This window comes from Fusarium graminearum, chromosome 2 (assembly GCF_000240135.3).
Source record: "Fusarium graminearum PH-1 chromosome 2, whole genome shotgun sequence".
NCBI classification, from domain to species: domain Eukaryota; kingdom Fungi; phylum Ascomycota; class Sordariomycetes; order Hypocreales; family Nectriaceae; genus Fusarium; species Fusarium graminearum.
Window position 1 is genome coordinate 1,632,154 of NC_026475.1, and position 22,530 is coordinate 1,654,683.

Genomic DNA, 22,530 nt, shown 5'->3' on the forward strand with positions numbered 1-22,530 from the left:
GGAAACACCAAGACTTCCGTTCAGTGTGGAGGTGACCACGAAGGAAATAGAAGACTCTGTATCAGACGACGCGAATGTGATCATGGTCGATCCTTCGTTCGTAGCACCAGTAAGTGACGTTGAAACGAAAGTCTGCGAAGACTCTCCAGTACCAACACCTGACAGCCCATCGGAGGTAACAACAGAAGAGCCACCAGACTGGGTTGAGAAACCAGTGTCGAGAGTCATAGTCACATAAGTTGTAGTAGTAGTAACACTGACAGTTCCATTCAGGAACCTACTGGCGACAGACGATGTCCTTTGCGTGGTCTCGGAACCTGAGATTCCAGTTAGGCCATCAAGTGTTGCGCTTGTCGTGGCTGAACTAGAAGCTGCACTGGCCGAAATGGATTTCTCTTCTGAGATTGTAACTGTTGTCAAAACTGTGGAAGTTTGCGATAAGATGTCTGTTACAAACTCAGAAGAGGTAGCGGCAGTCAACGAACCATTGATCGATGTGAGGTAGGTAGTGGACGACAGTGTTAGTCCAGTGGACTCTGATACGTCTGTGACTGTCACAGTGGCATTGAAAAACCTTGTTGTAGTCGTGGTCAAGGCAGTCACTTGCGAGCTTTCCTCGAGCGACGTCGATGAAAAGAATTCCGAGAGCGACTCGGCCTCGGCAGTAGAGGAAGTTTTAGCTGTCGCATTGGTGGTGCCTGACACTTCGAGACTCGAGACAATATCCGTGAGAGAGATATCGTCTGAGGTTGTCTCTGTCTGGGCCAAGAGAGTGGAAACTGTGATAGTCAAAGCACTTGTGGAAGAGAGTTCCGTCTCGAATGAGGTAGTTCCAGCCATGCTGGTGGAAGCGGAAGTGCTATTATTCCAGATGGTAGATGCCTCGTTGCCAGAAGTTCCAGTCACATGAGATGATTCAGAAGCTGTGGTACCAACGGCTGTCAGGGCCTCGGAGCTGGTTGTGCTGTCAGCCTTGGCACTCGAAGCAGCAGACAGCACAGCAGTGTTGGTATCGAACAAGGTAGACAAAGCGGCAGAGGAAATCCCGAGGGAAACAGTGAAGTTTCCGGAAGATACGTGCAATCCAGAGGTCACACTCGCCTCAGAGGATCCAGTGTCAATATCCGTCGCTGTGGTTTTCTCAGAAGTAGAATCTAGAACCGTTAGCTTGTGAAGTAATACCTGCACCAGAGCACTCACAGGAGGTCATCTCAGTGGGAACAGCAGGTTCTCCCGTGTAATAGTATGGGGGAGGGGGGCCATAGTCATCAGTGGGCTCTCCATCTGGCTGGCGAGCCTCAATGAGGCGGTTACCGTGCACGACCTGGTAACGACCTGGGCGCTGTTGATGAGCAGATCCAGCCGCGCTGCCAAGAAGGCAAGAGAGTAGCAGGAATACCGACAAGACGGCAACCAAAGAAATATTTGGTGGCCTCATGATGACGATGCGAGAATGATCTAGGTGCTGGTGTCAGTATAAAGGATCACACACACATGCCTGAACAGCACAGCAAAACCAGGAAGCCTTACCGCACGCGAAACGAGTGAAATTAGTTGGTAAAAGTAATCAAGGGAAATAAACGAGTGAGTGAGTCGAATGCAAAGATGTAAAGATAAACGAGTGGTAGTCGGCTTCGTGGAGGGTATCTCCTTGTTGCTTTCTCGCGATGATGAGAAGGCAATAAAATGCGAAGCGAGAGAAATTAAAGGCGCGGTAGAAAAGAGGAGAAAGAAAAAGAATCCAGCACGCGCAAGAAAGCGAGTGCGTAGGCTGAATGATAAACAACGTGGGAGATCTGAGATGTGCACCGCTGCCAGCTGTCACGCAGTGCTTGCCAGTGTCAGGCAAAAGGGGCATTCGATTAGGCAGCTCGAGTGATCTTTAGCTCAAACCCAAGAGCCTGCCACAGCATGAGCGTACAAATGGCGTTTCCAAATCGAATAGGTTACAGATATCCAGCCCAAGATCCTTGCATTGGTGAATCTCAAGGCATGTTTCCTCAGCTTGATCGGTACCCGGTGGCACGGCGATATTCTCGGCTACCTATGCAAGACTTTCATTTCAACCAACCCATATGATATTTCTGCAATTGGATGTTTGCCTTCTATCCGATGGGAGCGGACCCGGTTCCTTGGACCGACGCATCGTCCCGTCTTCACATGCCGTGATGATAGCCGTGAGGATGGCAAGCTGAATAGGTAGCCTCGAAGTTGTGAGTTCCCCTATTCGTACTTTCGGGGAATAAAATTTCAATTCGGTTCTTCGCAATCGCTTACCTGCAGGTGTCGACTCTTGCCACTGCTCCCTTCGCTTCATCAAGCGATGATTGTTTTCATGCCATCTCACAAGCCATCCTTCATCTTGAACAGTGTTTCCTTTATATGAGTGGAACAGGATAGAACATTCTGGTGCAATTCCTTCGCTTGCAATGTCAGACTACTCCTGCCATACAGAGAAAAGCGTCACGATGTATCAGAGTTCAAGACGTGTGAGCCCGATAGAAGAATGTGCTTGGTACTTGTCTTTTTCATGGAAAGAGCTTCATACTGAATCGCAATGAAAGTTGTACATGACCCTAACGACAAACTTCCTTCGTGCTGTCGCATCTCCTCGAATATAGCTTGCATCCGTAGAGATTTTAACGGAGCTTGGCCGGGCCAAGTGGTGAAACACAAAGCATTTCAAGCCTTCGGCCATTGAGAACAAGGACCTGTTTGTTAAAGGTTCCACAGTTCAGGGCCCAGAATACCAGATGGGACATGCTATCCGTGCAGCTGTAGTACGTGTAACCAGCTTCGGTATCGAGGCGAGATGCAGCTTGCCGTCGGGTGACATGAGAGGCACAGCCTGCTGAGATGGCCCCGGCTGTATCGTAATTTGCTATGGTTGATTGGGTTTTTATTCGTTGAGTTCACGTCAAGCTCGTCAACACTAGATCAAGGTGCCAGAACCGCGGCCAATGCTATAGCACGGAGTGTCATTGACTGGGAAGCGAATTGCGGCAGGGTGACAATGATATCGGTGGTTAGCGCTCGCTGAACAAGAAACTGCAAATAAAAAAGCAGTCATTATCAGTATCAGTGCATTGTGTTTTCTTTTTCTTCTTCACGGAAATGTATGTAGGAACACCTATACGTCTCCAAATCACAGGCAAAGTACCAATCAGGATGTGGTTGCGAGGCATGTGTTGATATGGAAATGAGACAGAACGAGGCGAAGAATTTTTTTATGAAATAAGATAAACCAAGACATAACAAAGAGTCAATTACTCTCTCGATTAATAGCTGCTTCTCATATGGCCGAGCTGACGACCAGGGGCCTTCCTGCCTACCATTCGTCAGAAATGCGTTTCCTGGAGCTTCCGGGTAGGGCAGGAACGACAAGGAAAGACAACAACTCCTATTCCTTTCGAACTTGGACGTAACAAATCAAAATCAAATTTGTATGACTTGGCACCTGGCCATGCTTTGTTTAACTATTTCGCAGATACCGAGCGTTGCGTGGCCTTGAGGCTTGGAGTGTTGTACAAAAGTCAAGTGTTTTACTCAGCCTTTTCAGCAGTTTCTCGTAGACTTGGGGCGGTTCCATCAGTCATGGAGGTATTCTTGTCTTCGATATCAGCAGCCCACAGAGCAGCACCAACTTGATGATGTTAGTTCATGCATATATAATGCCAATGTGGAAATGGCTTACCGGTGTTGCTGAAAGTGAAGAACATCGAGGCAACAGGGATCATCTCAAGGAGCGTAGCAACCAGTCCGAATCTGGAGAGCACGGGTTAGTTGGTTTTAAATCGTAATGTGCTATTAATCACCGGAACGATGTTGTAAAAGCACATAAACGAATGAGTTACGTACGCAGTGTAAGGACCGACGTTCTTGGTAAGCCAATCCTCCCTCTTGGGCTCCGACCATCGCTTGAGCTGGAAGTACTAGAGCAATGTTAGCGTAGTTGTGGATATCGTCCAAGTATGTCACTTACTCGACCATGAACTCCCTTTCCTCGGGTGCGACCTATTTTGAATTAGCAGAGAAACACACATAATAGTGTAGAATTTCTACCTTGGATGAGAATGAAAATCACAGTGCCAACGACTGGGATGGCGTTGAGAGGCAAATACATGATGTACCGGATGATGGCCTTTGGACTGAACTTCTCGAAGGGGCTCTTGATGATTTTGCCAAGCTTCTGCATCGGATCTCCTCCCGACTTGACTTCACGTCCCTCGCTGACAATCTTAGTGTCTCCGCGAGCCAGGAGGGTGCCATCGAAGACATCCAACAGCGAATCTTGGAGAAGGTAGTTGCGCGATACGAGATTGATGATGGTAGTGCTCTCATTCAGAACCAGAAGAACCGTGGAGAATGGTGCGATAGGACCATTGACGAAGAATAGAATGGCAAGCTGTGGTAGATATGTAAAGAAGAACATGCCGCCGATTACGCCAGTGGAGAGAAGGACCAGAGGGCCGAGCTTGGAGATGAATGGCTTCCAAAGCGAGCGGTGGGAGAGGAAGTAGAATACACCCTACAAGAGACATGGTGTGTTAGCAAATGATTATCGTGGAGCTTTATTCCCTGTGATTTTCGTACCTTAATCGGGTAGAGGTAAGATCTGCTCTTGGCAGCATTAGTGACATGTTCCCTGGCCTGGGCATAGTCCTCCTTGCTAGTTGAAGCTATTAGCTTGGGAAAAGCGAAAAAGATAGTCGGCTATCTTACAAAACCTCTTGAGCTTTCTCGTTCACGGTATCGACCACTCTATTGCGCTGAGAAGGTTGCTGCTGATGATCAGCTCCTGAAGCTTCAGCTGTGTCAGACATGATGGGTTGTTAGTGCGAAGACGTGATAGGTGATGTAATTGGATTTCGTAGGATGCGTTGCAATGAACAGCTTTAACAACGGTGATGTTGTAGGATGAAGAAGAGGTCCTCTGCTTTCTCTTATTACAACGAGGTTGGCAATCACAAGCTTTCCATTCCAAGCTCAAGGGAGGAAGGAAGCTCTCATCGATGTCGTCATTAACTTGTCCTGTAATAGCTCGCGGGGCTCTACGTAACTAAGGGGAGAGTGGGGCTACCTTAAATCGTCGCAATGATGCGTTTGTTACGCTAATTGACAGTTTTATCAACTTCAGTTATTCACGCTACCCAACTACTGTACCTATGTGGCAAGGAAAATCACGCGCTTTCGATTGTGTTCTCTCTAATTCACCTTTCCCACTACCCAAGTTACCTATTAGGTAGGCTGAACTTCTGGGGTCACCCGCTACAACGTCAACTTGCAGATCTCCGGACAAAACATCCCATAGACCCACATCGGCCGGGGAGCTCATGACCCACATCGGCCCCCAGCTTGTGGGAGCTCATATAAGACTTCAACCAACACTGACGTCTATTTGTCTTGAGTTGTAAGCAGACTAACCTTGAAATAAGGCAGATCAGTTTCAAGTCTGCCCTACAAGCCCTACATAACCTCCTGAAAGAGCCTCTTGTCACTGGTGCACTTTGTGGTAGGTTATGTCGCGTGAGCTTCGTCGTCGCCCCCTCTTTCAGTTGCCTAACAAATTGCTGATCACCCCCCTGAAAGATCAAAGGTATGCGTCACAGAAGACAGCGCTTATAATACAGCGGCGGGCCCAACATTGATGACAGCCTCATTTGGATAATGACAGCCCGAAAGCGTTCTTTGTAGCCTCTATCTCAACGTGACGAATGCTTACACCAACACCGCAGCCATGGCCCAGCGATACATCTCCAATAACCTCCCAGCTCAGAGTCTAGGATCAGACCCTAAAGAGTTGCTAACTTATGCTCTCGAACTTGTCGTTCGGCACACGCCGCCCCGCAAAGTGTATCATGAACACCACCTCGGCGGTCTCTTCACTGGGTACACTGGCCTCGCCTATCTGTTTCTTCAGCTCTCTGAGCTTCATCCAAACCTGCAGATATCTGGTCAGAAACTGATATCCTGGGCGCAGCGATATCTCGAAGGAGATAGAGGGACACTTGTCTTGGAGAAGGGTAGCTGCGGCATAGCGTCTGAAAAGTTATCATTCCAGGCAGTAAGAGTATGCGTGACTAAGGAAGAAGATCACTTGATAGAGTTCCTTAGCAACATGCCCATACTTCTTGGTCCATACACAAGCCCTCAGGACGATGCGTTCCCGTCAGAGATACCATACGGAAGAGCGGGCGCTTTGTACTTGCTGCGCATGGTGAGACACTGGATGCCAAGGAGTGAGACTCTCATCGAATCTCCTCTTCGACGACTAACGGAGAGGATTATGTCCACGAACGACGATGGACGAGGAAATTGGGAGTGGCATGGGAAACGATACTTTGGCGCAGCCCATGGCGATATTGGTATCATCACACAGGTTGTTCTCTCGAATCCATCCCTCGCTCCACAACTCACCCGACGTATGGAAAAACTCCTCGAGCTTCAGCTACCGGACGGAAATTGGCCGTCAAGTGTGCGAAGTCTCAAGGAGGGCAAAAACGCAAGCCTAATCCAGTGGTGCCATGGTGCCCCTGGATTTTTGTACTCGCTGCAATCCTTACGCCCTTATTTCCCTGAACTTCAAAGCCGTATCGACTCGGCCATCGAAAAGGGGGAGAGCATAACCTGGAGACATGGTCTACTAACCAAGGAGCCATCCTTATGTCATGGTATTTTTGGCAACGCATTGTAAGTTTTCCCCGTACTTAACCACAGTTATTTTGGTAATATCTCGGTGACTAACTCGAAATAGGGTACTCCCTCAAGGAGCTAAACGGCAGCATTTCCTCGCGCTGGCCACAGCCGATGCCGTGGAGAAAGTACGCCGACATAATCCGGACCTCTTCGAGCCTGCATCGTATGGTCACAAAGCTGCAGTTCTCATGAATTACTTACCGAGTGCCGCGTGGACATGGGCTGTTTGTGAGCAGGAACATCCTCGTCTCATTATGTACAATGATGTATGATCAAAGAGAGTTGTGGCCGGCCGCTTGATGTCGTGAAGGGACACAGGGGCAGTGTCGGATGGGGTGGATAGCTTTTTTCGTGTCCCAGCTACTACTTGATGATGGACCTAAGTATCCACTGCATTGAATTGGGAGATCAGAACATGGATGTGATTCTTGATAGCAGAATAGATGGATGCTTAGCCGAGGATATGGCATTCTAGAATATCACAAGACTGTCACAGGCTCGGCCTTGAAAAACTTCGATCCCCGATAACCACCCTATGGCCCCAGCTGGACCGCAACGTCTGAGCTCGACCCAAGGCCAGGCGAAACCACTAGTTGTCATCCATGCAAACGATCTAGGAGCCGATAGAACAAAGTTGCTCACTCGCCAGGGTCCACACTCACGTTGCAATGCGATACGCCCATGGGACAGTGCCCATATGTCGGGCATAACTGGAGAAGAATCGTGGTTTGAACAACGTTCAGGGGTAAAAAAGATTCTATGTACTTAGTGTCTTAGGTGAAACTTCTTGCCATTGGCTCGTGAGAAAGTGAATGACAGCCGAAGGTGCTTAAGTGAGGCTTGTGCTGCTGACAAGGATTTAACATCAACACCGAACTCCGGATTTCACGATGAACTGATGATGAAGATTCCGCAGGGCTCCATCAAGGTCCCATATTTCGATAGGTTTAGGCATAGAATCTTCGGCATAGCCGAAAAAGAACTAACAGTGACTGGCTGAGACAGCTATGGCCATGTGAAACCATAGTGAGTTTGCTTGTGAAAGTGGTAAAAGAAGCTCATGATATGATTTAAAGCCAAACAACAAGCGAGGACGGCATTAAGATCAGCTATCGACTAACAACTAACATGAGGCTCTGTGTTTATCATGTGACGTGTACTCTCTGTCCAGTACTGTACCGTACAATACGGAAATTACCGTAGTCTGAAGAACGGGTTTCGTCCGGAAAAGGCTTCAGATGCGGTTCCGCTCCACATCGGCCGGATGGGGCCGAGGAACGGGTTCCTTGAGGCTCATGAAGAGCATGGCATGCCTTAGCATTCGGCATTGGTATGTGGGAGCACGTCCAGGAAGAGTCTAGCGAGGCGGGATGGTTTAATGAATATGGAAAATGTATAAAAAATATGATTTTAATCCTGAAGCTTGAAGAATTATCGCATGGTTTCAAGACTGACCGACAGATGGATTTTCGGAAATGGTTACAGAGCAGGACGGGACAAAACCAGACAGTGTTAAAGATCGTATTTCTTCCTCTCCATTTTCGTCCCCCATATTCCGATCATCAATTCCGATCCTTGATGATTTGCTTCCATACATGGGTCCATTATCCATACCATTGAAGGGCACTTTGTAAAACGGCCGCGACGGTTAGAACGGCTGTCTCATATCATGTCTGAGGCATTTCTCAAATGCCGGCTTTTGCTCATGTGCCTTCTCAAAGAGGGAGCTGATTAATAGAACATAACCATGGAGACCCTTAATCCTTCCAAGGGCTACGACGTCGTCCAGAAAAGGTATCAGCGGCCCGCGGAGATAGCACGTTTATAACGAGTCTCTCATATCATCCATCTATCATGTAGTGTGTGTGGTATTAGAGAATAGCCCGACGGGCTCTTGAAATTGGCACATCGGGGTTTTAAACGCCGACTTGACGGCGAGCGGATCAGATCTCACAATCAAACACCTTGTTGCCTCTGTACTGTACTGTACTGTAAATCGTACACCCTCGCAGATCAATTGGGCTGGACTGGGCTGGACTGTCAGATATCCCTGACTATCAAGCCGCCGCTGATCTCATCTCATTCTAACATTAGATGCTTTTGCCTTTTCTTCAACGGCAGAAATTGTAAACTATGCTGATGATGCAGTGTACTGTATTGACCTAGGTAGAGAAAGATAGAGGAGCCCCCCACATCGGCGCCGAAAGGGTGTTCCATGATGAATAGTCCGTGCCGATGGTAAAGGACTGTCACTTTTTCGGTATGGTCCGAAAAGGTCTCTTACGATCCGACAGGCTGATCCAGGTCAGATCAAGGGGGTCAAGGGTTATCCACTGCCGCGCCGGTGCCGACTCAGGGCCATGGAAACCCCGCGGATTTTCACAGTAGAATTTTGAACCTTCAAGCAAAATCAACGAGTAGGCACTTGATCGAGAAATCATAGCTTTGAGAGAAATATCGTATCGCGTTTGATAGGAATCGATGCTATAGGGCTCGGCTGGTGTTTGCCGAGTTGACCAACCGTCTTTATCAATCATCAGCACTTGACTTAGACTTGCAACCAGAAACTTAGCCGCCTTGATTCTCACCAACAGTCGCTTATTGGTATGACGCCAGCCCTGACAGCATAACGGCTTACTACTACGCCCGTCGCAGGTCACGTTTGCTGCACATGGCTGTTAACTCCGACTTGTGGTTATCAGAGTTCTAGGTAGCATGGATATGAAGATAACACTGCTGATGCTGATATCATATCATATCTGACAACGTTATTCTATGAGATCATATTCAAGTATGGTGTTGTGTTATCACAATGGCCAGCCATATCACGACTGCAGCGTAAAAGTAAATGAGACATGTTTGACCAGCTGTGATGCTATATCGAGCAAGGACAGCATTGCAGTCAAGTCATTGACAGAATTTACGTATAAGATCCTTGACAAGAATAACGTTATGCCGTTATACCCGGCGCGTGGGTACTATTTCCGACCGCTCGTGGGACAGCGTTGGGTCAGGTCTTCATATCCACTGAAAACTAGCGCTTGACCCCCTGTCTGGCGATCAGGGTTTTTCGCTTTTCCTTTGTGTTGGTGCCCGTCATTGACTAATGTATCAATGCATAACTCTACCAGAAACACACGCCCTGACTAGCATTTCTTTCTTTTCCTCCCTAACAATCAAACAACAGCGACGAATAGAGTTTAATCTAAATCAAGTGCCGTTGAGACCAAGCAAGGCCGAAGTGGGATGAACTTTTGTTTGGTAATCAAGAGGCCCATGACGTCGACGGTTAGATGTTTTAGTGTACTCATGGTGGGGAATTACAGAAGAAGCATGCATCAAAAAGACTTAGAATGCGAAGAAGAAAAAAAGGAGGAAAAATAGAGCAAAAAAAAAAGAGGAAGAAAATCGGGGCTCGAGCTCATCCTGGATATCTATGCGGTCGAAATTCCGCTGTCGGGGAGCCTTATTCTTCAAGCCGTCATTCTTAGTCCATATCGACGAGGCTTAATGTGCTACTGGTGAATTAGTGGCCTGATCCTAACAGTAAACTCAGTCATCGGCAATTTAAATGTCATCAAGAGGCAAGTCTCTTCTCTTCACAGATCAATCTCAGCCTCAAGCGTAACGTAACAGAATCTCAATATTACATACCAAGTATCAGCTAACTAACATCTGAGATGCTTGGAAACATGAGCTCGATCGATGGTTGTTCTTGGCTCTCAGTGATTGGCCAACAAAGACTCATCTCGGCCTTGGCTCTGAACGATGCTTTTCGAAGATACCCACGATGCAAGATTGCAAGTGGGATCTCAGTTGACAGCTCATTATTCGACAGGGGGATGGGTCGATGAGACAAAGCCTCTTTGTGTTTCCATATACGGAACCGCGAAACGGATGGAAGAACTCGACGATTCTCGGCAATGCAGTACAGCAAAGAGAACAGAACAGAAGACCACATGATGAGATCATGCCGTTAGCAAAATGCTACAGTATCCATCATGGCTCGCTAATACTGGGTTTTCGGGAATCGAAATACGGTTTGCGGAGGTTTTCGTCCATTCGGCAGTTGCACAAAATGAGGGATCAAATGATCGACCACTACTACTACGGTGCCTCACATTTTGATTCCATTCTCAGTTACGCAGTAAGCTAGCAGGCAAGCAAGCACATGCACAAAGGAGAGGGAGAGGGAGAGGGAGGGGACCATTGACAACAAAGCCCCGCGGAAGTATTGACCGCTGCGGACTCCGAAACGGTGTCGGCACAATGAACAAGTCCGGACAGCAACCAGCCCTCAAACACAGGAAACGCAGAATGGAAAAGACAATCTCTGCCCTGGAGGGCTGTTTTGTAGTTTCTGTGATACACTCCTTAATGTTAAAACTTGGCTACTCTTTGTTCCTCATCAGCCCAGAGAAATGAGTAAGACGCCTGTGAAGCCATCTACGCAAACTTGTCAATGTATATCCACCCAAGTCCGCGGGTATTGACAATGTACGGAGTGTCATCGCGGCAATCCAACGGTGAGCTACTCTTCCCTGACCGGGCACCGTTACGGCAGCTCAACTCAAGGATCAGCCAAGAAACCCCATGAACAATACATACTATGTACGTACCAGCCCTATAGTGAATCAATACGGATAACCGAGTGGCACTTGACGTGACATTCTCAAAAAGGCGGGCAAAACGAAAGTCGGTAACGGGGGGTTTGACTACCTAGTCATTCACTGTATTTTGTTTAGGGTTTGCGATATACATATACGTATGCACTTGATTTAACTTATTTTGGGACTTTGATGCGTTCCTTGCCTCTGTGGGAGACAGGGGAGGGAGAGTCAAGTTGAAGTGGTGAAGCAAAGGAAGATTCAATGATGAAAATGAGGCTCCTTGGGTTCCATCGCGAGAAGCTACTAGCTCAGACCCTCTGGCGCTAGAATTTGCCGCGTCTAAATTCCCGCTGACACATGCTAGTTAGTACCTAATATAACACACTTTACTCGGCGACATTAACGTTGGTCTACACAGACAGAGCGCGCGGGAGCTCGATGCTTAAGCAAGTCTGAGTTATGATCTCCTGCCTGCATTGAAAAAACCTGGTTGTTAGTGACCAAGCCTCGGCAGGCCCATATAATTAACATTTCCAACTGAGACGATCGCTCTCTCATTTGCCACGGATCTGATTTGTGTTGGAGTACTCTGTATGTACGTACCTATTTATCATCGGCGCCGGTCGTTGTAATCGGCGCCGAACAACGATATCCCTGGTCCCAACCTCGATGAGCTACCCGTAGACTATTCGTCACCTGAAGCATTGCAACCACTACAACAAAGAAGGAATGAATTAGTTCGGAATTTGCCGTGTGTTACGGGATGTTTGACTGATCCGCGTCCCTATTCTATTGTGCAACGGCCGCAGAGCGTGGGCATGAGAACCTTAAGGTGGTCACATCCTTGTCTGCCTCCTGTCTACTTGTCAACGTCAACTGTCAGTCCGTCCCGAGAAAATGAGTTGTCCCCAGCGGCATTTGTAATTGGGACTTTTTAGACTAGACTAATTAATTGGGGTACGTGTTATTTCATCTTATCCCCCTTGGCGAAGCTAAACTAGCGAATTTCTGCTTCGATCCGCTGTGCTGGGAACGTGTGGGCATATGTGGATATCAGTTCAGGTTATGCTACAAGACCTATGAAACGGACCCGAGGGTTGGGGACTGACTGTGATGTGATGAACGGAAATCGGTGTCACGGAAAACCGACAAGACTCCGTGACTCCTCGGGTCTGATCGATCGGGCTCGGGGTTCATGTTTGCTCATTGGACTTACAGTAGTTAGTTAGTTACCTTCTAGAAGCGCCAATTATTCGGTCAGTGGCAACAAGAATGGTGGAAATACGGCAATAAGTGGATAGAGACGTTGGCTGTGGGTGTTGAGCCTCCACTGAAACTGAAGTGATTCAACGTCAATCTTTACTAATTTCCAGTCGGTGCCTTGGAGTATCTACGATGCATCAGCAATCACCGTTAAGTGCTCATCAACCGTGATGATGAGATCGGTCTGGAAAAGTTCTCAACCGTGGAGAGAAAGAGAGAAAGGCCTTGGATATATACATTTCCAACTCACAGATGTAGCCAGAAATAACTTCACAATACGCTGAGTGGGTTCTCCCACACTCTCTTCAGGCAAGGTCTTACACACACGATAATATCTGACAATATTTTTTTGGTGTTGGTGTACGCACAAGTAATCAGCTAGTTACAGACAAGCAACTAACGTCGATACCACGGACACAACAGAGACCTATTGGACGACTGGTCAGGTCGATCATCTGAACACCCGACCCCAATACAATAACAATAAGCATTAATTGCCCCGTCTTACATTGCCGTGCAGTGAAGTGCAGTGTAGCGTAGTTCACAGCAGCCCGTGTAATCAATCATTTGCCGTTCTGAAACCTTTGAAATCAAGCTTCCCAGGCCTGCAACGTCAAATCAAATCAATTGAAAGCGAAACAACCAGCTCATCAACAACAAACAACACGGCAGTCAGCGCAGCGCAGCATTGTCGTCCCCATTAGGTTTTCGGTCCTTGGCAGCTCCAAGCTTCGCGCTACACTACCTACCCTACCGTACAGTGATTGTAATAATTGTAAATACGATACCACAGCCACGGAGCAGGAAACGAGGCAGCGAGAAGAAAGATCGTCAAACCCCAGCTCGCTTGGCTTGGCCTGTTTGCTTTCTCGTACAGAGTACACGTTCAGCAATCCGATCAAGCTCCCAGTCCTGGTCCTGGTCTTTCACTTGGCCCGTTCTTGCTTTTGATCGCCTCGCCTTGGAGTTAGGTTTGGACTCAATTTGCATGCGCCCTGAAAATGCACTTAGTCCTCGGTATATGGATGCCCAATCATCTTTGCACGTCAATGCGCCCTTTATAGCACCTATTTGCGAGTACTAAGCTGCCAGTGTAAGCAGAGCACATTAGAGAGAAAACATCAAAGCCTCCCCCATAAGCCAAAACCGAAGGATGAATGGATATTGGATGTGCTGATAATCAGTGATTGATACCTACATGGACACTTTTGGAATGGTTGGGCCGGCTGCGCTGTGGAGGTGCTGCATTTCTTAAGTCCGCACGCTACGCGGACTTTTGCAGTGCGTTAAACCCCCCTCTAGTCCCCTCTGACTGGGGCCCTGTAGACGGGCGGGCTGCACTAGGGAGGTGCACTGTAGAGAGACCTAGACCCACACCATCAACTCATCATTCTAGCGGGTCGTCTCCCCTGACCTGATCGGGTCGCTCCATAATCCCTGTTTAATCTTTCTCTCTCTCCCATTCTCGCCATCTCGGACATAAAGACCACGCCGATGGTTATGGACACACCCTTGCTTTCTCTCCCAGCGGGCGGGAACTTTCCTACCGCTACCAGCGAAAAGCTTCCGAGCGCCGGTATTGGGGCGTGAAAGGGTGTGCATCCCAGATCAAGACCCAGCCAGGCCAGGATCATGATCAGAAGCAGGATCAGAAGTGACTTGACTGCACTGTGGTCTAACAGACTGACTGAGGTGTTCTCACATAATCTCATCCATAATTTCATGGCCGTTGCATTGCGCTGCGCATAACATAGCTTTCCTATGACCACTACTCTTTTCTACTGTACCGTGCCGTGCCATATGTACATAGAGCTAGGTAACCAAGTCACACAACCTAGATTCCATTCATTCATGGGTCCTCAACTCTACTCTACTTCCACTATTATTAAGCTCCTCGATCCCTTCTCTTCTTTACTTCCCTCCCCCCCATCTTCCACTTTCTTCTGAATATCAATCTGCTATACATATATACACACACTCTTCCCCTCCATCCATTCCCCCTCCTCCTCTTACTATCTTACCTACTCCAATATTTTAATCCTTCACCTGGATCGTGGATCACCACCCACATTGCTTGGCATATAATAAATACTATAGCTTCTATTTCTAAGCTACAATGGGATCTGGAAGCTTGCCCTCTCCTCCGGCTGAGGATCATAAGTCGACCCTCTCTCGGAAAAGCACATCCTCAAGTACCAAGTCGGTCAAGCCTGTGCATCGCACCTCCAAGCGAGCCAGTTCAAGTGCTGCTACAATTCACCACCACGATCATGTCACACATACAACTGGCATGGATGGTCGACACAAGCGTGTATGGAAGGCTTGTGAACGATGTCGCATGAAGAAGACCAAGGCACGTTTCTCATGTACTCTCTGTTTGACTCCACAACTAACACGAGCTCAAGTGTGACGGTGAATTTCCCTGCAAGCGATGCAAGGATGACGGTCTGGTCTGTACTGCTGGTGTACGAAAGAAGATGGAATACAAGCAGTTGCCTCGAGGGTATGTGGGAATTCCACCCAATCATAACACATTGTGGTCCGCAGTTCACTTACACGCAATGCAACAGTTACGCCGAGGTTCTCGAGAACACCCAATTCGCTTTAATTGCTACCGTTCACAAACTTTACTCAATGGTCCGAAACAACCAATCGTGGGACCTTGGCGAGCCCGAATTAAACGATCGCGGCCAACCCGTAATCCATAACATCGCCCAAAAGCTCGGATGTATCCGCCCCAACAGCGATATCGATCTTCCCGTGCACTCGGTATTCCCTGAGGATGAGGCCGGCATGGCTGAGCTGGCTCGACAGCTCGAGGACCAGCAAAAGGAACACGAGCCTCACAAGGAAGCCATCAAGGACACAGACTCTTCAGTGTGTAACCGAACCGAGCGAGCGTCATCATCGGAACTCGACCATTCCGACGTCGACATCGAGTATGATTACAGAAAAGCTGCATTTGGTAACACCAACGCCATGACCCTTTCACCGCAGAGCTTCACAGGCTCTCCCGACTTCGACTTTGCCCCTCCACCACCCGAAATCGATGCTTCAACACTGTTCCCCTCACAATCTCCCTCGATGAACAATTTCCCCGCCTGGCCAATGATCAAGCCTCAACTCACCGACCTCACTATGCAATTCCTACAACAGCAACAACAAAGCGGTATGATGGCCAATATGGATATGTTGAACCAGGGCCTTGTGGAATCAGAGTTCGGAACAATCAAGCCTCACGTCCTTTCATGTCCCAACCCCGAAGTAATGCTGGGTATGGGAGACCCCATGATCTATTCAGGTTACGATGGCGAACCGATGCGACTATGATTCAATCGACCGAACGAATTGAAACTTGACTAGCACGATTAGACCTGTTTTACGGCCATTCTTTGTTTCGTCCAAAATTTGTCACACGGCACGGTGTTTGCAGGCTTTCTGGCGTTTTTTTTTTTTTTTGGTTTTTTTTTTGGTTTTCTCAGCTGGGTTAATACCCGTGGGGGTTTGGTGTTTAAAGGCACGGATTCACAGAATTGGTGCGGCGTTGTATGTTTTCCGATGTCCGACATGGTTGTGAAAGGGATGTATGGGTATGATATGAGAGATTTGGCTACGACCACGACTACTACAACTTTGAAGTTGGGCCCAAAACAAAGGGATTGAGTAAAGTTAGAAGGCATATCTAGATAGACTTGTGCATTGCCATACCCAAATCCAACTACTGAGATGATTCATCTTCACAATTACCATACTTCTATTTTGCTCTGTCTACGACAACTTACAGAGTTACATCGTGTGAGCCACCTTGCCATCGCCTGCTGAACCGCCCGCAACAGCAGCTCAACGGTAATAGTACTGCACTGTATCCGTGCATGTGCATCTATAAGCCACAAACAGGCACATCATATTTCCCCCCCTCCATCAGATCATGAACCAGTCGGCTACAGTCTCACTGAAACGGTCTGGACTTTTAATCCCCTATTTCAAATCCCCTCTTGTTTGGGGGTCTCGGGGTCCATGAAGATCGATAGCGCAAATCACAGAGCTGTCAGATTTCGACCCCCCATGTAATGCCGTAGACCACACACACACACACACACACACGCAAACACAACTCTCTGAACCTTAGCACGGACCAGTCACGAGTGAAATGTCAACGGTCGGTCCAGTGCGTAATCAAGTGTTATTCTTAACAGTTATGGTTAAGCTAAACCAATTTCTCAAACAGATTTTTAGTTTGTTGCTAGTACTAAGGTCCACCCTCAAAAGGACGGGCTGCTTTCAAATCAAGACAACTAACTCAACCTTGATGAGCGGGAAAATTGCGCCGAATGCATGGTAAAATCAAACCTTTCTTGTTGTCACAAACATGCTGCGTATAAGCTCTAAAACAGTGACACTCAGGAGCCGCAGGGTTAGACACACGCCTCTGCTGATTTAGTCCTAGTACAGAAATCCGGAGCTAAATGGTACTGTACATATACTGTACGGTAATACAGTCCAGCCACGTCCCTCTTTTGAGTGGGATTAAAGCCCAAATGTACCGTGAGCCGTAAATCCGGGAGAGGCTGTTGATGCTTTGGAAATGGAGATGTGTTTGATGACCAATGGTTTAGAAGCTGGTCTGCCTCTTTTCTGTAATAGAGGCTAGTCCGTCTTGACAGCGATGGCATAAGAGTCATCATTCATCATTACCATCAGCAGATGGATCCCACCAACAACAAGATAAACAGAAATCAATTGGCTCCTCGTCGAAATGACATTGAGGCTGCTGGGTACAGTAGCAGGTCTGCGGGCTGCTTACAATAGCATTAAAGACTTTTAGGTGAAGGGGGAAAAACCAAACCCTGGGCATAACGGGATATCGAGGCAGTTTAGTAATACAGGTGGATATGGTTACTGATGGCGTCTTTTACGCCTTTATTCTTTTTTGGGAGTAGAACGATGGATGTTTTGTGTTGATTAATCACTTCGCTAGCTGATTTGAAGAGCAGCTAACATGAGGATTCCAGTTGATCAGCTAGACAAAGTCGGGGATGTGTGTCACTGTCAGCCCTAGCATGCTTGTCGGACGAAGCAACGGACGAAACAAACGGTTTGATGTACAGAATAACACTGTATTGCACTGTATGTCTTTTGATGCATGCAGTTGAAAGGTTTCAACCTCAATAACTCAGCATTAACATACTGCATTATTATACTTTCTCATCAGCGTATATACGAGTGCAACTGTATCAGTGAGGGTGGGCCATTGCAACTTGGAGATGCACGCAAGCCATGGAGTACAGAGTATTGCAAGAGTCAATTGTCACTGACACAGAAAAGGAGTCCATGTGCCTTTGATCTCATGGTAAGAAATACGTAACCCTTGTTTGAAGAACAGGGGAACATCAGTCAGCGGTTTTTTAGTGATGCAGCTTGTGCTTGTTCCTTTGTCTGTAGTGTAAGTACGGCTCAGGGTGTCAGAAATGTGCCCTCAAGAAGCTTAAAGGACGAAATTAGTAAGTCAGTTTATGCCGTCTTGGCCATATTTACTTTACTCATCTATTGTTACACCCTCGAGTATCGAGGCCAACTTTTCTATTGTCCGCTGGGTGCAGTACGTAGCTACTTCCTTCGCGGAGCCCCCCCAGTGGTCACCGCCCCGCGGAGTGCGGAGTTCATCAGGAAACCAACCAATTATTGTTGCAGTCCGGCCTTCGGGGTTTAGCTACCCTCCGGTGCGTAGCGGGGCCACGGGCACGGCTTCGGTCAACGGAGTCATCATTCAAAAGGAAGGCCCCTCGAAAAAGAGAGGAGAAAAAGAACGAACGGAAAAGACAGGAAGCAGAAGAAAACAGGCAGGGGTGTTGTTTAGGATTCAGCCATTTGATACATATCCATTTGAGCGAAATTGCTTTGGGAAAACACGGGCTCTCTTCCTTTCGCTGTAAGCTGTAACTACTTTGAGTAACAAAAAGGGCATCTTGGCGATAGATCGTACCGACAACGTGGTCGATGGATTGTTCATCGATTACGCCTTGTTGTCCCGCGAAGGTTAACCTTTTTAGCTTTGGCTAACGATGAATTTGTATCTGTAATACGCAGTAAGCGTATTACATTGGATAACATCGCATGGCATACCAGAAACAACCTGGCGTCGATCAATTGCCAGACTGATACGCAACGATGAATGCATATCTTGCTTGAGGGCCGCAATTGTCGTGTCTGTTCATTCGGGATAGGAAACCCAAGTCTGCGCATGTATGGTCTGAGAGATAAACAGGCTGCGGTGTGTGTTTTTTTTTGTTTTGTTTTTTTCGCATTCCTCGCATTCTCTTTCTTGGTTGTTCGTTTAGATAAAAGAGAAAGCGATCATGTGGGGCATTGGATGTGTCAATGGGCCATGCCATGAGGGAGGTGCAGCACTGCATGTGCATATGTGGGGCCGGGATGCGGGAGGCAGTTGCTAACTTGGTGGTACGTACCTGCCCTACCTTCCTCAAACTTCCATTTGGAAATCCCGTGCCCCTTCCATGGCGAAGCGAGTCCGAATTCTGAAAAGGTCATGTAAAAGATTTGCACGAATTAGGTACTGTATGCATATCAGCCGTCTAGCAGCCAGTCGATACACAATCATGGCGATGGCGTCTCTTAATCCATGGTTAGGTACACACACAGTCGACTAAATACGTAATTAGACTGGCAGTCTCACCATGATGTTTACAGCCAGGGTTTCACATGGTTCAGATCGACCTCATCAACCAACAACCAACACTCGACGTTCCTTGACACAACGCAACTTTCAATTTCGTATTCTGTTCCATCCCACATCCTCGACTTCAACCCGCTTGAAATCATGTTGCACTTGCACCCGCAATCGAACGCCTTGTAACCCTATACCTGCTGTATATTGGTTGATCACCACTGCAAATGATCCAACAATCCAACACAAAATCCAAGAGCAGACTCAGGCGTCACAACCTAAATCACACAAGGAGTATCCGTACCGGCACATATCACGTAAATCCTAGCAAAGCGTCAATTGCATAGCTTGGCTTTGCTCGATTGCTTGTCTGTTCATTTCCCTGGCAGAGGCTTAGCCCGCTTATCCACGTAACAAGGCCAGCCAAGGTCTTCCAAGCCTCCTCCTACGCGTACAACGAGCGACAGTATGAATACGCCGTAACTAATTATTATTTGGTTTTCACAGGTACACGCGCTATATGGAACCGGCTTTTACTGATCTGGGTAAACCATTCGATTCGACTCCATGCTATACCATGCCTTGCCAAGTGCAGCGGTACCCCTGCAACGTAGGGCACAAGACACGACTGTCAAGCTCAAGACCGAGCTGTGCCTTGCAAGAGTGAGATCGTGCGCGGTAATTAGTGGTTGGAAAATTGAAAACGAGATACGAAATCGTCGCCCTAGCTTCAAACTCTGTCGTAATCTTGCTCGCCATTGCAGAGCCAAGACTCAGCTTGGCTCGGTCAATATTCCCCTCCTCGTTCTCGGTCTTGGAAGCAGAGAGGGCTTTCAATCCTTGACCGACAAAATAATCAACACAGTTGTTAGAAGGACGCCTTTGCTTCACGGGTCCCGATTAAACTGGCCTCCTGTTCTGTTACACAGCCAGTTTGTCCGTACAGTGTCCGCGTCGGTCTTTTCTATTCCCCGCCTAAACGAGTCGCATACAAAACTTGGATACGCGTATTGTTCTTGACGATCCGATCGGGTTTTAGAACTTCGGCGATGCTGATCTCCCATGGCAAAAAGGGGTTGAAAAGCCTTGTTTGTGAATAACTATTGGTGTCACGTATCACAATATGAAAATGTGCCTTGATCGGGCGGGTTTACCTCATGCAATCCAAACCTAAGGCATTTCCGTAATCTTCCATATACAGTAGCGCTGACTTGATCTCATTGCAACAAAGGCAAGTCAAATACCATTCAGGTCATTCCTTGATTGGATCTCATTCAGCGTCTGTAAACTCTCATGTCAGCGCGTTAAACCGTAGAGGCCATCTCTGCCGCGCGCCATCATTTCGAGCATCGTATTGCGACGAATAAGGAATCTCATATATACAAATGCATGCCATCATCTACTAAAACAATAAGAGTCTCATCCTTCTTGGCTTATAACATTGTATCGCCAAGATTCTCACTGCTTTGACTCTTTGCAGCAGTCAGCTACACCGTCATAAATATTCTTGCACCCCTTGCATCACGATCTGTCCCTGCTTATCCAAGTCTCGAACTGAGGTTTGGCAGCCATTCATCAGTGAATAACGTAAAAGGTTGGATTCAGTATTAGGCTTTGAAATTCATGTACAACCAACAACCAAACACTAGTAAGATGGCTGCGATGAAGCTACACCGCGGTGTTTTGCGACTCTCTTCGGCGACCACTGCGGTAGGTACCAGGAGGGAACCACAGTGTATCATCGAAACAAGTTGGCTCGTGAGGGAATGGTCATTGACGCTGACATCAATACAGAATGAGTTGGCACATGTAACTGGGCCATGAAACAGGTCTTTCATCACATGGTTCTGTGTCACTGCAAGGCGGTTGGATGTATTTGATGTTGATGATACTCAGACACCTGTGCCAGAGAGAACAAGATTTCACAGACAAGAGACCACGGACCTAATCAGAATGTATCCTTATGTGCGACTTAGGTTATTTATTGGAGTAGGTATTCGATTCGTGAGTCGGCTGATACTTTGTAGTGATACATAGAAATCACAGGAAGAAGAAAGTCAGGGGCTGAAAGAAGATGGGCTATGTACCGCTGACGAAGTCTGCCCTTACTGCACTGCTTAACATCGAACGCAAGTACTACCTGGATGGACCAAGTTAAGGACATAACACTTACGCGGTGTATCGCCATAATCATCATTTCAACTTGACAGTCTCACAAGACCTATGTACTTCAATCAGACTCACTGATCAAGCCTATCTGATCCTAAGAAGTTTTAACCGACGCACTAGTCTTACGAACATACTCTTAGTCCTTCAACTGCAAGGTTGGAATCTCCTGGTCCCTGAGACAGGCCTTGTCGCTTGTGTTTTGGTGCCATAGTTGCGAGATGGTTTGATGAAATGGTTTCGGAGTATGAAGAGGAGATTCAAAAAAGAGGTGTGAAGATGGAGAAAAGCGAAATGCTATACTCTGAAATATAGGCAGCAGTAAACTGTAAGTATTCTGCAGTGTAAACTTAGAGAAACGTCTTTATTACGCTGGTAAGGCATCATACTGCAAAATCTTGATCCCATAGACAGCCAAGGTCACTACACCGAAGGACTTTCCAGGGCAAAACATGAGTGACTGTCAAGTGTCTATACTGCCTACTGCCAGCAACAAATGGTTTGCCTAGATGATGAAAAGAACTGGAGTAGAAATTGGCACACTTTCTCAGAGTTCAGAAACTGAACAGACCAATCTACAAGTGACGGCAACCGACAAGAGGAACAATAATGTATAGTTACTCATTTACTTTTACAGTTATAGACTTATGCAAGTATGTCAAATTGAGTATCTAATACCTCTAGGTTAAGCATTGTTCCAGGTTGTTCTCAGGATGCCGGACCAGCTCTTCATAGGCTTTGGTCAGTTTGATCTACTAGGTAGCAGAAATGTTGGTCTCCTCAGTCTTAGGGTATAGAAATAAGTGATCTGAGAATCATAGTCTAAGTAGCATAAGCTGCCCTAATAATTTTATCTCTTATGCTCATAGCGGTCAATGTTTCTGATACCCTGAGCCCTTTTGAGGATCTTGATTTGGAGGGTGAGCATCTTGATGATGAATGTCTGTACCTTGGCCGATCCATTCGACTCATGATGCAATCTATTGTTCGCGATGCGAAGTTCACTATCAACATGGGAGATATCTATGACTACAAGTTAATGCCGACCAAGTCGGTATAAAGAAGGCAAAGCCTCCTCTTTCCCTTGCTTCATCTCTTCCATCTAGGTAT

The 22,530-nt window shown here is 47.3% G+C and overlaps 5 protein-coding genes across 5 annotated transcripts; 3 read left to right on the forward strand and 2 right to left on the reverse strand.

The window, feature by feature from the left end:
* Positions 1–364: 364 nt before the first annotated feature.
* On the reverse strand, positions 365–1,438 carry FGSG_08505 (uncharacterized protein; the record flags this gene model as incomplete). The annotated part of the gene is made up of 3 exons (XM_011321953.1): positions 365–393; positions 486–1,154; positions 1,201–1,438. 3 exons carry the CDS (start codon positions 1,436–1,438, stop codon positions 365–367), a joined length of 936 nt encoding a protein of 311 aa, XP_011320255.1.
* A 2,104-nt stretch (positions 1,439–3,542) lies between these two features.
* On the reverse strand, positions 3,543–4,823 carry FGSG_08504 (uncharacterized protein; the record flags this gene model as incomplete). Its single annotated transcript, XM_011321954.1, has 7 exons — positions 3,543–3,643; positions 3,695–3,765; positions 3,855–3,932; positions 3,983–4,014; positions 4,085–4,528; positions 4,594–4,669; positions 4,723–4,823. 7 exons carry the CDS (start codon positions 4,821–4,823, stop codon positions 3,543–3,545), a joined length of 903 nt encoding a protein of 300 aa, XP_011320256.1.
* Positions 4,824–5,737: 914 nt separating this feature from the next.
* Positions 5,738–6,968, forward strand: FGSG_08503 (uncharacterized protein; the record flags this gene model as incomplete). The annotated part of the gene is made up of 2 exons (XM_011321955.1): positions 5,738–6,690; positions 6,755–6,968. 2 exons carry the CDS (start codon positions 5,738–5,740, stop codon positions 6,966–6,968), a joined length of 1,167 nt encoding a protein of 388 aa, XP_011320257.1.
* A 7,466-nt stretch (positions 6,969–14,434) lies between these two features.
* On the forward strand, positions 14,435–16,298 carry FGSG_08502 (uncharacterized protein). Its single transcript, XM_011321956.1, has 3 exons — positions 14,435–14,922; positions 14,975–15,072; positions 15,140–16,298. The coding sequence occupies exons 2-3, from the start codon at positions 15,047–15,049 to the stop codon at positions 15,897–15,899; spliced, it is 786 nt and encodes a 261-aa protein (XP_011320258.1). The 5' UTR covers positions 14,435–14,922; positions 14,975–15,046; the 3' UTR covers positions 15,900–16,298.
* Positions 16,299–20,907: 4,609 nt separating this feature from the next.
* FGSG_13351 (uncharacterized protein) lies at positions 20,908–21,375 on the forward strand (the record flags this gene model as incomplete). Its single annotated transcript, XM_011321957.1, is given in 4 exon segments — positions 20,908–20,964; positions 20,969–21,012; positions 21,084–21,258; positions 21,292–21,375. Coding segments are annotated over 4 exon segments (360 nt in total).
* Between the last annotated feature and the right edge of the window lie 1,155 nt (positions 21,376–22,530).

What these genes read in the sequence shown, in the direction of transcription:
- FGSG_08502 (XM_011321956.1), top strand. Translation starts at nt 15,047, where the DNA reads ATGGAATACAAGCAGTTGCCTCGAGG. An exon ending in TACAAGCAGTTGCCTCGAGG is followed by an intron (nt 15,073 to 15,139) that starts GTATGTGGGAAT and finishes GCAATGCAACAG; the next exon opens with TTACGCCGAGGTTCTCGAGA.